The 14,526-nt window shown below is 33.8% G+C and overlaps 2 protein-coding genes across 3 annotated transcripts; one reads left to right on the top strand and one right to left on the bottom strand.

Moving 5' to 3' along the window:
- Nucleotides 1–5,781: 5,781 nt before the first annotated feature.
- Nucleotides 5,782–7,149, top strand: TfIIEbeta (transcription factor IIEbeta). The gene is made up of 4 exons (XM_073986386.1): nucleotides 5,782–5,970; nucleotides 6,036–6,303; nucleotides 6,369–6,659; nucleotides 6,811–7,149. The coding sequence occupies exons 1-4, from the start codon at nucleotides 5,909–5,911 to the stop codon at nucleotides 7,066–7,068; spliced, it is 879 nt and encodes a 292-aa protein (XP_073842487.1). The 5' UTR covers nucleotides 5,782–5,908; the 3' UTR covers nucleotides 7,069–7,149.
- Nucleotides 7,150–8,649: 1,500 nt separating this feature from the next.
- LOC141403649 (RNA-binding protein 45-like) lies at nucleotides 8,650–13,805 on the bottom strand. Of its 2 annotated transcripts, none has more exons than XR_012412870.1 (8): nucleotides 13,376–13,805; nucleotides 12,690–13,306; nucleotides 10,866–10,929; nucleotides 10,710–10,810; nucleotides 10,543–10,649; nucleotides 9,700–9,870; nucleotides 9,505–9,630; nucleotides 8,650–9,319 (listed from the first exon to the last, which is right to left on the bottom strand). XR_012412870.1 is itself a non-coding variant. In XM_073986384.1 (8 exons), the coding sequence occupies exons 1-7, from the start codon at nucleotides 13,696–13,698 to the stop codon at nucleotides 9,562–9,564; spliced, it is 1,452 nt and encodes a 483-aa protein (XP_073842485.1). In that variant the 5' UTR covers nucleotides 13,699–13,801; the 3' UTR covers nucleotides 8,650–9,319; nucleotides 9,559–9,561. The 2 variants fall into 2 exon arrangements, 1 of the variants encoding a protein (XP_073842485.1); XM_073986384.1 differs by having other exon boundaries at nucleotides 9,559–9,630; nucleotides 13,376–13,801.
- Nucleotides 13,806–14,526: the final 721 nt, after the last annotated feature.

The following is a 14,526-nucleotide window of genomic DNA, read 5'->3' as shown; positions in this document are numbered from 1 at the left end:
GCGTAATTCAGCGCCATTTTTGTTTAAAGAGAAGTGAACATTTTACAACTTTTTTGTGTACGGGAACGGGTTTTCGGGTAAAATGTGTAAAAGTCGTAAAAATTGTAAAAACTTTTTAGTTTTGGAACAAAGCTATAGAGTAGAGCTGGTAAACCATCGATATTCCCAACATTAGATATTTTCAATATAATATTTTAAAATATCGATTGCTATCGATATTATCGTTAAGTTGTCAACACCACTAATTTGGAGATGAAAATGGCGGAAAAGTCAATGCTTTTCTTAACATTTTGCACATGTAGTTCATAGAAATGTAAAGGAGAATAATCAATTTCTTTTATTTTATAAAAATATTATATAATGCATTTTACATTTCCGAAAAATGTGTACGTGTAACTACGGACTTACTTTCTCACACACACAAAACCGAAAGCAGCGAAATTTCTATTTATTTCAATGAATTTTAGGTTGTGGATTTTTGTTGCGATAATATCGATAGGCATATTTAATTTTTAAAAAATAATCGATTTTATCGACTGTGCCATCGAATTTTTGCCAGCTCTAGTACACATTAGCTGTGTTCCTTTACTTACCTGAGGTTGCCATTTTTACCATTTTTAACCTGGAAAGCGTTCCTTAACCCCGAAAAGTGGCATAACTGGAAGCAATTTTTAAGAGAGTGAGAGAGGAGAGAGAGCGAAAATGGCTTTCTCTTCTACCACAGGCTACCACATAAATTTCTGCAGGTAAAAAATGGCAGAATTGATTTTTCGACTTTTGTTTGACGATTATTTCACAATGAAGAAGAAAATGGACGAAAAACAGAAGAAAAAGTCGAACGCTGACAAAACTAAATCTTATGTTACACGCTAAAACTTTCATACGAAACTTTCCCATTATTTTGGCGTTCATAGATCGAGTTCCATACAAAAGTAATTTTATGAAATTACTGTAAAGTTTCAGCGTGTAACATAAGAGTAAATTAACAAGTAAAAAAGTATCAGTCGGCTTTGCCGACAGAGATATACCCTCAGCCTGTGTATATTGAAACAAATTTTTCCCATGTATTTAGGGAATTTTGGGCGTTTGGACTGACAAAAATGTTGATTAGTATTAGAGATCAAAAGTTTTGCGGAGGAGATACTAAAAAGAATGGACCTCCAGCCACTACATATGGTACCATAGGGGTTTTTTACAACTTCAGGGATGTTTGCTCAAGAAGTATGGACTTGACCCTGAAACAACTTTTACCATCGCAATTGAGGCAGCGAATGCAAGTTGCTTCAACAAAAATCAAATGATCAAATGATTCGATAGCAGGTCTTAAAGTGAACATGTATCCGAAATTTTGTGTGGGAGGTCATAGATAACAATATCAAATTTATAGAATAAAAATATTTGTCAAACACACCGCCTTAGCACTATGTTTTCTATTTCTTCATTCATTTCTTTAATTTTTTAACAATGTAAGACTTATCTACTCTTCTTGTCCCGTTTTGATACGGTAATTAGAAGAAGGTCACACATCATTGAGTTCAAAATATAATCAGACTGTAATCTTTGATAAGAAGTGGAGTCTCTCTCATTCTTCTTCCTTGTAGCTATCAATAGCACAGAAATTTCCTCTATCCTTATGATATTCATATAAAAAAGAGAGCTACGTGATGCTTGTGTAAATGAGGCATACATATCTTGTATTAAATTATCAAACACATAGAAGAAGCGTGTCGATCATTGTCTTTTCCTAGTACATTACTATGTTAATTGTCGCTATTTGTTGTAAGTTCATCATCTAGTGACAGTTCACTGCCTTCCACCTCCATTAATGGTTCGATTCCGTATTGCGACAAGAGTCATGTCGCGAAGTCAGTCGTCTTTGCGGCAAAATTTAAAATTTGTATTACGTAAAGCGGTATAAAATAATCGCCTATAACTTGTTGATGTAGCGGAGCGTTTTTTGTTTTGATTTGAATAAATGAGAACAAAATATCAGAACAAATTGTAATAGTACGTTTATATACATATAACCGGATTTAACAAACCCACTGTGTTTCAAATGTCAATTCCTTTGCGTATACGTGAAATAAATCCGAAGGTTAACCCTGCAAAAGGCTATAATATAAACATGGCCTAAACAATAGGAATATTTTTCTAAAATTCTAAGATCATTGGAACTATATTTTGATGATAGAGGAGATATACTTAACGTAGCATCTATAAGAAGACATTTAAGAGGAAAATCGAATCCTTTAGAACTGCATCAGTATTGTGGTATTCTTATTTTTAGCTAACTTTCTCTTTATTGTTGCTTTAAAATGAATCCACACTTTGCGCCATTCATCTGGTGTACGGGTTGGTGCACCACAACTGTTTAATTGCTCCGCAACATCCTTCATACCCCTTTAAAAGTGGCCTTAGTTTCGCCAAATAGTTTGTGTGGGCTTCCATTTTTTCAACCAACATTTTAAATTGCTGTTTTGTAGTAATTTTTGCCATTATAAGTACTCAAACACCATAAAACGAATATAATATCACTGTGCAACACGAAAATTATTAACCATATTCTGACACCGCAGCGTGATAGAAGACCAAGAAAGCAGCGTACGTAAAAATACTTTAAATAACATTTCCAATCGTTTCGTATTTTCCATAGAAACAATACAAAACGAAACATGACCCAAGCTGGCGGAGTTCGCTGTTTAGTTTCGTTTTGTTTACATTCGTGAGTGCGAACAAAACGATTAGCGAAAAGTACTCAACTCCACAAGAGCAGATATAAAACTAAATAGTACTAAACACATGTGAATAAATCAAAAACGTTTGGTGGTTGATAAAATATTCACTGTGGTATGTTGATGTTAGTTTATAGGGTTGTTCTGCAATCACATGTGTGTGTGTGTGTGCCTGTGTGTGTCGTTGACCATAACGCACGGCAAACGTTTGCCGAAAAAACTTTTTGTTTCGGAGGTGAACAAAACAACTCGGCAAAGCAAAGCCGAAGTACAATTGAGCAATCGTACGGTTTACATCTTTTTACATTAGCTGTGTTCCTTTACTTACCTGAGGTTACCATTTTTACCATTTGTTACCATTTTAATTTTATTTATTTTATTTCTTTCAGTGAATGCCATTTTAAGACCTAGGGCCGATTATAATTTAATTGCAAATTAAACTACTCCAAGTTACATATAAAAATATTGTTATCTTAAAAATAATTTATAATAGTGATTAGTTACTGAGCGTTTGGCAAGTAAATAACTACGAGTACTCAAATAGAATGATTATCATGAGATAAATACAAATGATTTTTTTTTTTTAATTTTTAGTACATATTTTCTCAATGATTGATTAGCAAGTAGAAAAAAACAACTCAAGTATAATAGTGTTGATGAGATAAAAACAAATGTTTTAACGGTTATAATAGATATTTTCTCAAAATGTATAATTAAATTTAAAAAAAGGTTAACTATGCGTTGCTATAAATATAACATACATATGTAGAAAAACTACTCAGGTTACGCATGTAAATATGATTTTTCTTTATAACCTCCAAAGCGTTCCTTAACCCCAAAAAGTGGTAAAACTGGCAGCAATTTTTAAGAGAGTGAGGGAGCACATATGCCTTTCTCTTTTACCACCGGCTACCAGACAAATTTCTACAGGTAAAAAATGGCAGAACTGATTTTTCGACTTTTGCTTGACAATTATTTCACAATGAAAAAGAAAATGGACGAAAAACAGAAGAAAAAGTCGAACTCTGACAAAACTAAATTAAAAACTGTGAAATAAAAGACGAAAATTGATTATTTTATGTTTCTTTTTGACATTGCTACCAGATCTACCATTTTTTCGTTCCTTTACTTTTCTGGTAAAAATGTTCATGAGAGAGCAATTTTGCCACTTTTCTCTTTTACCACTGCTCTGTTCCAGAACCTGCAAGAATCTACTATTTTTTACTACGATAACAATTTTTCCTTTATGTTATCGAAAAAAATAGTAAAAATTAGTAGGTTCTTGCAGTACTGGAACAGACCACACTCTTACCATTAAAAAAGTAAAGGAACAAAGCTATTGTCAGTTTTGAACGTCGATTTTTCGCAATTATCAATAATGTTTGGTTTACATTCGGCGTCTTTTCGTGATTTCGAAGGCGTTTCGTGATTTCGCGCGGAATCAAGCAAAAATTATCATGATTTCGCATACAAAAATGAAATCATCTCATTTCGTGATTTCAGCGAAATCAACATCGAAATCGCAGTACACATGATATACAACCCTGTTATTACCTGAAAAAGTACCAAAAGTTGCAACACTTTTCACGTATCACAATAAACAAGGTAGATGGTCAATTGATGCAACCACAGTTTATACAGTTGGCCATTCAGAGTTCTGTTAACAACATTTGACAACAAACATAATAGATTGTTCATTATTGTGATTTGATTTCCTTTGTATTTTATGTCACAATAATGTATTTGGCAGCAAACTAAATAGTCAGGGCTAACTAGTTTGGGCTGAATGGCCAACTGTATAAACTGTGGATGCAACAAAAAATTTTAGTATTAAAATTTGTAAACAATGTGAAAAAAATATTAAATTACTTTGTCACAATGCTATTTTTCAATGTGTTATTGTACTTTTTTATTGGTAATGTTAGAAAAAAGAGCGAATTGTCAAAAATTGATTCCCCATACAAATTTCTTTAAAAATAATGGAACGAAAAAATTCCGGAAATTGCAAAAACTGCAGCTAATCAACGTATCAGCTATCGTATTTAGATGATAATGAACATGTTGCTAGTTTCTACTATGTCAAAATTGTATGGCAAAAAACAGGAGAATAGGGTGTTATTCGGCGCTGTTTTTGTTTAAAGAGAAGTGCAAGTCTTGCTAAACTTCGGAGTACGGGAACGCATTTTTAGCACTAAACGGGAAAACTGCTGCAAGTTCTGAACACAACTTTTATCTATCAAAATTTATTGTTATGTTGTCTCAACGATAAAATCATTTTTTATTTTTTCATTTGTTATTACTATACACAATTAATACGATATATAGATAATTTTACGATAATTTTCGAAATAAAGTTGTAAAGTTCTATATTGTCGTATATTTTTGATGACTCATTCAATTTACAACAACTTGTTTTGAAAATTCATCTTCGATCAGCTGCGCATATGCATCTACCTTGATCATTGTGATATGTTTGAAATCAACAAAAAAATAAGTGTAAACACCGGGATGTATTTCAGGATTTCGTGAAATTCAGTGGATTTTAGAGCGCAAGTGTAAACTTGGCATAACTGTCAAACCGTCCAGCAACCACAAAACATTTTGCGGTTGCATGATGAATGACAAAAACGAACGGCCACACTAGCAAGCAACAAGAAAGCAAAGAATATACTCATTTTTACTACTTTTTTCGATAATATAAAGGACAAATTGCTATCTTAGAAAAAATTTTAGATTCTTGCAAGTTCTGGAACAAAGCAAATATGTACCCAGCTTTACTTTACAAGTTTGTTATCGAACAGCATTTTGTAAAGCTGGGTACACATTGTCAGTTTTGAATGACAGCTTTGTTGTTGCTTGCTAGTGTGGCCGTTCATTTTTGTCATTCATCATGCAACCACAAAGTTATCGATAATTGCAAAAAATCGTCATTCAAAACTGACAATGTGTACTGTACTTAAAAGTTTGTACAACTTTTTCGGTTATCGAACAGACCTTTTTTTGTGGCAAGCCATCCACCTTGATTAATTTGGCCGCCATGTGTAAAATTAGTACCGCCGTCACGATGTTTGTTATCTCCACACTACTGTGATTGGGGGCACAACTTTGTTTTATTAAAATAAAAAAAAGAATTATAATTTGTATTAAACATATTATAAAAGTATCCAATCACTATCATGGATCCAGCACTTTTAAAGGAACGCGAAGCGTTCAAAAAACGGGCAATGGCCACACCAACGTAAGTTTCCGTGGACGTGGAATACATTTGCAGGACTATGATAATGAAGTTAAACTTGTTTACAGTGTGGAAAAGAAGGCCAAGGTGGAAAAGACAACATTTGTTGCTCCTAAAGATGATCGACAGAAAAAGATACGTCCACCCACAGCGCCGAAACTCGATGCCACAACATACAAAACGATGGCTGGGAGTTCTCAGTACAGATTTGGTGTATTGGCTAAAATAGTAAAGCATATGCGTACCCGACATCAGGATGGTGATGATCATCCACTTACCTTGGACGAAATTCTCGATGAAACGAACCAATTAGATGTCGGACAGTCTGTTAAAAATGTACGATGAACTTTCCTAGCCTTGAAAGTCAATGCAAGTGTTTTTACGATTTTCATTCATTGCAGTGGTTGGGAACAGAAGCTTTGATGAATAATCCAAAAATTGAGGCTTCTCCGGATGGCCAACGATTTAGCTATAAACCAGTTTATAAGATTAAAGATGGAAAAAGTTTGTTGCGCCTCTTGAAACAGCATGATCTCAAAGGATTGGGTGGCATATTATTGGAGGACGTACAAGAATCTCTACCTCACTGTGAAAAAGTTCTTAAAAATCGTGCTTCTGAGATTATATTCATCGTTAGGCCAATTGACAAAAAGAAAATTTTATTTTATAATGATCGCACGGCTAATTTTGCGGTAAGTTCCTATGTTCGACAAAATGCATTTATGATGCGCAACTATTTGAAATAATGGTTTAAGTTTTGTTTATTCGATGCATGATGCGTGTTCGGTAGCTCAAAGTTGTTTTTTAAATCATACATTTTATATCCGCTACATTTCTTTCTAGGTTGACGAAGAATTCCAAAAACTTTGGCGTTCAGCCACTGTTGATGCAATGGATGATGCCAAAATTGACGAATATTTGGAAAAGCAGGGTATACGCTCTATGCAAGATCATGGACCAAAGAAACAAGTTCCTAAACGTAAAAAATTGGCCAATAAGAAACGACAATTCAAGAAACCCAGGGATAATGAACATTTGGCAGATGTCTTGGAAACATATGAAGACAATACTTTAACGATGAAAGGCGTTAATCCCACATAGTCATAATTATATAAATTTATATGTAAATGTAACAAATATTCTAGAAGTATGAAATAAAACAGTACCTTAGCATACAGAAAATAGTCTAATGTTGAGACGGACTTCATGGCGGAAAAATGTAGTAAATAAAGTAGGGTAATGTGTGTATCCGTTTGGTTAATACGGCGGCTAAACTGCAGTAGTCGTTAAAACGAAAATTGTTCGTAAATTACCGAAATCATAACCATTACCGAATCATACACAAATTCCCCTATAGATTAATACATATCGAATACATCCGAACTTCTCCAACATAAGCATCAACACGACATGAGATTCAACTTACAGTGCAGATGTCAATTCCAACGGATTCGACTTGTCCCTCAAATTTTATCTAATACATGCAATGCCCTGTACATTTTCTTCATCATCAATAAATAATTCCACTGAAATGTATACTTCTCGAGATATGGGCCTCTGAAGTTCCGAAAATTCTGTTGTTTAAAGGCCGGCTACTTAGAGAAAAATTTTAATTTAAAATAAAATGTTGTTCCCGAGATTGGCTCCTGACCATAGAAGGAAGTCTCATATATCCAGCCAAAGGCCGGCTATTAAAATAAACTTACGATTTTTGAAAACAAACTTGCAAACTGTCGGTAAAGGAAATTTGTTCCCACAAGTTTAAACAACACAGATCGATAACACGTTTATTGACCACCCAGTTGAGTTGACATCGATAATACAATATTACATCTCAGTCGCGCTAACAATTAACAACGCAACAAGTGGCAATGCATAATTGACACCCAAATTGACATTCGTCGGGTTTTACGATCGATCCGACAAGCGGTTTATAGCTGGATGCTGAACATCGACAGATGCAAATCCGAATAAAACTACAGCATATTACCCACATCTGGACAACATTGCCGCAATGGAAAAGTTGCGCTATCCAGACAAGATATGTGGTCTCTCTAGTCTTAGGTAGAATGACTTCCGTATCGTCAGTTGCTTTGTGTTGTTTAAACTTCGACGATACGGAAGTCAGCCTAAATCTATCAGTCGATCTATCGATCATGAATGGAAACTTAAGTTGCCATTGCAACTTAAAGAAGAAAGCGGGTAAACTCACGGGGAGTTGACATTCATGATCGGGGCGTTACATATAGCTAAAAGGCTTTAATTCTCTTGTATTCCTTACCTCAGTAACTGGACACTTTCCTCCAACAAAAATTTGAAACCGATCCATTCGATATCGAATGTTTTAATTGAATCAATAAAATAATTGCCTTAAACAATTTCGATCGAATTGTATCGTACAGTTCCATCCAGTAGTGCGATTCTCTAACTCATTTTTTGAGTTATCGACAAAAGTCGTTAAAATTAAAACGCAAAATTATGAATGAAACGTTCAAATAAAAGTTGACAACACTCTTGCTATCGGTAGAGCTTTACAACAACATTTTACTCGTCGCTAACTTACCGAAAAATATCGTTAATTACCGAAATTTTAAGCATTTTAATTTTACCGAATTTTGTCGGTAACTCGAAAAATGTGTTAGAGAATCGTACTACAGATATCAATAAAATAAAACACATTAATTTGTATATTTTGAGATATTGTTTTATTCATAGTTGTTATGTATTTTCTCCAATAAAATTATGTTATTGCGATATATATTTATGTACGTAGGTATCAATAGAATGTAATTGATAAAAAATATTTGTGTAATAAAAAATTTACGGCAAAATCGACCGGTGCATTTGAATGCTGTACAATAAAATATTTTTTATATTTGTCAAAATGTATTAAAAATAAGTCAGTTTTCATTATTAATGTTTTCTTTTAAAAAAACCCCTTGCTCTTCATAGACTCTTGCGTATAAGTAAATTGGGAGTAAAGTATTTTTCGCGATTTCGTGAAATCATATATTCGTCGTACTGCTTGTAAGTTGTCCTTTATGATAGTTAATTTTTTGTTTTCATTCGAATCCCATCAACAGTCTTGTCTTATCATAGGGGAATTGAATTCATTATTGAGAAGTGGTCCGTGTGTGTATACATTATAAAGTGGAAATTTATTTGTTTGTTTGGATATGGGTATAAAGTAAAGTAGTAGATAGGTCCATGTCCATCAGTATGTTATCCGTTTAAGTTTATTTTCCCAATTGCTGAAGTTGAGTTGAATGGTTGTCCGATATAAATTATAAAGAATGTCTCTTTGCGTTTGTACTTAGATCACATTCTTAAACATTTGTCTTTGATTTCATGTCTGTGAAAATAAAAAATAAAAATATCTCGCATTAAGCTGCCATCTGTTTGGTCACATAAAAGAAAATGTGAAATGTTTGTTTGCCTTGCTTACGCGAAGCAATGTCATCTAAATAAATAGATGTCAAAGTCATCTTAATACGCAATGTAAGGAAAAAATAGTTAATTAAGAAACAAAAATCTTACCTTAAATCTTCCTCTGGAATTCATAAAATGCTTTATGTATATGGGAGAACTTACACTTTAATTTCTACGCATACGTTTGCGGCCATCATCGTCATCTCCATTGCCGCGTTCTTCTGCCTTCAGAACCTGTAAATGACAATGAATATATTACAATTATTTGTTGAATTCCAAACTTCTTTAAGTGGTACTACTTACCTTTATTTTGGTGCCGCAAATTTCAGCTCCATGTAAAACTCTCATTGCAGATTGAGCAGAATCGCGGTCAGCATATTTAACATAACCACAATTTTTATTTGGTAGTAGGTAAACATCGATTAAACCTCTCCAGCAAGAGAACACATTTTTCAATATGGAAATGGGTAGATTCTAAATGAAATGAAAGAAATGTGATAGAAAATTAAATAATAGCAAACAAAAATATGTTTGTAAACACTGAGTGAATGATCGTAGAGATTAATTTTGGAACAATTCCAGTTTATGCTTTATTTTTGACAGGGTTACCATGATAGACCTAATGTATTGATTAACTAACATGAATTTGCCCTTTAAAATTTCCTAAGTAACTACCTTGCTTAGTTTTTGATTGCATTGTTTTAAAAGCGGACCAGACACTATGGGCAACATTATCAGTTAAAACCTCAATACTATCGCAATATCTATACCACATGACACTCAGCTTAAGATCCAATTCAAATACCAAATATCCACGAACATTCCCGAAGGGACAATGGTAAACTTCTATCGCAACAATGATTGCAGAACGGTCCTATTCTAGGATCAATTATGTGGGACCTAGCTTTTAAAGCCCTAGACCTAGCTTTTTGTAGCCAAAATACTTGAAAATGCGGGCAATATTGTGAGGAATTTTAACGCAAAATTGTGATGTCGATTGGCTTTAAAAAAAAAAAAAAAACAAATCATGGCGACAATGATATGGTGAAGCTGTTTCTCTTTGGAGAATTGAACATCTATCTATATCTCGGAATGTATTAGACCTTTTCTAGTTCTGATCATAAGTTTTATTAATATCAAACTTACCGCAGCTAGCACAATAAACAATCTTTGGGCCACAGGAGCATCAAAAGGAGCCAAAGGTTGTGCATCCGGCAATGGAACATTACAAATTGAATCCTTTTTGGGACGCCCTATAATAAAAAATCAATGTTATATGCATGCCTTTATCAAATTTTATCTCATATGCTTACTATCAATAAATGATGTATCAATGTGATTACCACCACTCATGCCGGATATTTGTATTATCAAACGTTCGCCGATAGGGTACTCCAGACCATGTAATTTATCCCTAAAAAACAAAATATGTTAACTTTTGTTTTGTAAAATCCGCCTTATATTTTTACTTTGCATATACAGCAGCTTCTGGATTATCGTACACCACAAGTGCTTCATTGGTGCGAGGATCATCTGAAAAAAAAAAAAAACATGTTTACATAATTATAAAAATACATTCCCGTTTTTATGCAAAATTATAGCAAAATAACAGTCATCAGGCATCGACAAAATATTTTGTGGTTGCTGGACAATTTGACATTTATCGATATTTCCGAAAAATCGGCAGTCAAAACTGATCGTGTGTACTCCGATTTAATCGTTAAATATAATAATGTCGATAATTTCGACATTACGATAAATTTGGGAATTATTTATTCTTTTAATGCGGGGCATACACTATACTGCCAAACTGCACTGCCAAATGAACCCTTGTGTACGTGTGTGATTGAATAGTGTGTGGCATTCCTTCAATCCATATTGCAAAAAATGATAAATTTTCCTCCAGAACTCGATTTTGTGTTGAAGTTTTCCAAATTTTTAATTTCCTCACAAATAATATTTGTTGTTTTCAAAAATTATTTGTTGGTTACTTGGAAAATAAACAAAATTCATCGGATTGAAAGGGGTTCATTTACAAAATCAAAACTATTTTGATTTCAATCCTGCCAAAACTACTCCCAAATACATTGACAAAAACTTCAAAATTTACTAATACTATTACAAATGCTGTCGTGCATGCCCATATATGGGCTATAGTGTATGCCCGGCATAAGACATGGTAGAGCAAAAAAGGTAACAGCAATACCCAGCTGACTGAACTGGGCTGTAATGTTAGTGTCAAATTCATTACGACATTTTATGTACATATTTATTTTTATGTTCGATGTATATTAGGGATATATATTTTTTTAAGAAAAAATGAAATGATGGTCGGGACCGGAGGCATTACGGCCAACCCTCCTAATTTATTTATTATGAATAAAAATTCCTTGCGGAATTTTTCCCTTTCCCCAATTTCTTAATTTTTTATTTCCATATTTATGTCCAAAAAGGCAATGTTTTTGTCGATTCGGCAAGAATATTACTTAACTAAGTGATTCTAGTAGTTTTCAACTTTTTTAAATATTGATATTAAAATTATTTTCCGTGCGGAAAATTCCGAGGGAAATATTCATGATAACTCTGAATATTTTTTATTCATTTTATAGGACAACAAATGGTCGTTGTCGTAAATTGTTCGTGATACCAAAAAATAACCCTACGACGACTAGAAAAACGGTTACGCCAAACAATTATTTTCATTATAAAAACTTTAGGGTTGGTTTTTCTCCTGGATTAAAAGTTTAAACATCATCTACTTACACTTCTATTAACTTTTGTTCCCAAAAGAATTCTTTCAAATTTAATATTTTTCCTTTTAAGTACGAATACATTCATAATACCAAACAGCCGTTTCGGCACGTCAACTTGCAATTTTGGATACGACTACGCCAACCGTAATAAGGCTGATTAGCTCTCTTCCTTTGCATGCCCGAGTCTTCCAGTTTTTAAAATTTTTTACCCGAAAAGAGTTCCCTTACTTCAAAAGGTATACAATTTATATGAGAGCAGTTCACCACTATTACTATATTTTGTAAATAAACATACCAATTGTTTACTAGTGAGAAGAAATAACTGTGTACTTGGGAATTTCATAAAAATCAGATCATATGATAAACTTGAGAATTATAGGATGTATGTAAATTTTAGTCCCTGACTATATTATTCCAGACTATGTTAAATATCACAATACAAAAAATCCTCTGGTATTGTCGTGCAATATCTATATACTTCAAGTTTGAGACATAAACATAATTTGTAATAACTCAAATATAATCCATACATATACTTACGTTCTCTTACAATTTGGCAATAATCCAAACCGGGAATAATATCGAAGAGACGCCACAATTGATCCTGGTTTACACAATTGCTCACAATAACTTCCAAACATGTTGGCTGCGATACTGCAGTGTTTTGCATGCCCATAAATTGAGACATGTTGTTGTTGAAGGAATTGTTACCCCAATCATTAAAACCGTTATTGAAATTACCGCCAACTCCTCCCATTTGTGGAAAAGAGCCCATATTTCCACCACCGAATCCACTACCACCGCCACCACCACCCATATTTCCTACTCCTCTGCCGCCCATCATAGAGTCATCACGTCCGCTGTACTGATCTCGATTGCGTGTAGTGCTGCCCTTAGGTTCGGCAAACATGGCTTTATAGTGAGCTGGACAGTTCTCAAATGCCACAGCTGCATCGTAGAATTTGGAAAATCGTATGTAAGCGAAACCTTTAGAATTTCCGCTTTGTTTGTCACGCACCAGAGTAACATTTTCAACCGGAGCCCATTGGCTGAATTCATCTCGAAGATCTTCTTCCGTGGCTGATTTGGGACATACAATAAAAAGGCGCACATATTTTTCATGCTCATTCTCAGATTTGCTTGAACCTTGATTACGACTACGAAAAAAATACAACATGGCATAAAGCATATTTTCTAAACTTGACTCATTTTGCTTCATTACTCACTTTGATGCAACGAGAACTTTGAGCGTACGATCCAAGGAACCAATAGTTTTTCCATTCATTTCCTCTTGGGCTCGTGCTGCTTCCGTTGTCTTGGAGAACTTTATGTAGGTTATTCCTTTGTTTTCGCCTGTATGTCGATCTTTTACAACCCATATATCTTCTATATGGCCAAAACGCGAAAATGCCTCCCTGAAATCTTCCTCTCTATGAGCTTTATTGCAAATAATGAATAGTCGCGACATGGGAGGAACATCTTCGTTTGGATCACCCCCACGACGTGAGTCGCGATTTCCATTCCGCGAATTTGAACGATTATCAAACATAATTACAATAAATTATTAACACAATCTTCTCTCACACAATTGCCGGTTTTTTCAATGAAGAAAAAAATTATACATACACAATAGGGAGACGCAAGTTGACTTTCGATTAGTCGGTTGGTCGACTTTGAAAAATCTTAAAATCGAAGACGACTTTTACGCTGCAGTTAAGGCTTTACCTAATTAGGAACAAGTTGAGTTGACCATGGTATAAGTAAAGAGGTAGATTTAAATGAAAAAAATCTATAGAACCCTTGTTTTTCTTGAATTCCTAAAACTTCAAAATAAAATCAACAAGTGAGTTTGTTTACAACGCATTTTTTGAGCATTTTATAAAAAACGAGAAAAATGAATGAAGAGTTATGTTTTCTCCACATAATCGAATTGTGAATATGATCAACTGATTGTTTCAATACAAATCTCACCAATCTCTTTCATACAAATGGTCTAAAAACAATTTTAAAAATCATTGACTTCGATTGTTTTTAAAATTGTTTGGCATATTATTCAAACACCACACACACATACACAGTTTGTTTATATTGTTTTGAAGTTTTAGGCATACTCGAATGAAAAAATTTAAATTGACATAAAGCTTTGGCTAACCTTTATTATTAAACCATGGAGTTGACGAACTATGCTCAAAAAAATGTTTTTTTAAATTGTATTTTTTTTCAATTAGCCGGCCTTCGGCCGGGGATTTAAGACTTTCTCCTATGGACAGGTGCAAATCTAGGGCAAGGGAACAACTTTTTTTTAAATTTAAAATTTTTCTCTTATCAGCTGGCCTTTAACAAAGGAATTTTTGGAACTTCAAAGGCCCATATCTCG

Source organism: Musca autumnalis, unplaced genomic scaffold (assembly GCF_047663935.1).
Source record: "Musca autumnalis isolate F117 unplaced genomic scaffold, ASM4766393v1 scaffold_4, whole genome shotgun sequence".
Taxonomy (NCBI): Eukaryota; Metazoa; Arthropoda; class Insecta; order Diptera; family Muscidae; genus Musca; species Musca autumnalis.
The sequence above is the reverse complement of the archived record's forward strand: the minus strand, read 5'-3'. Positions and strand labels throughout refer to the sequence as shown.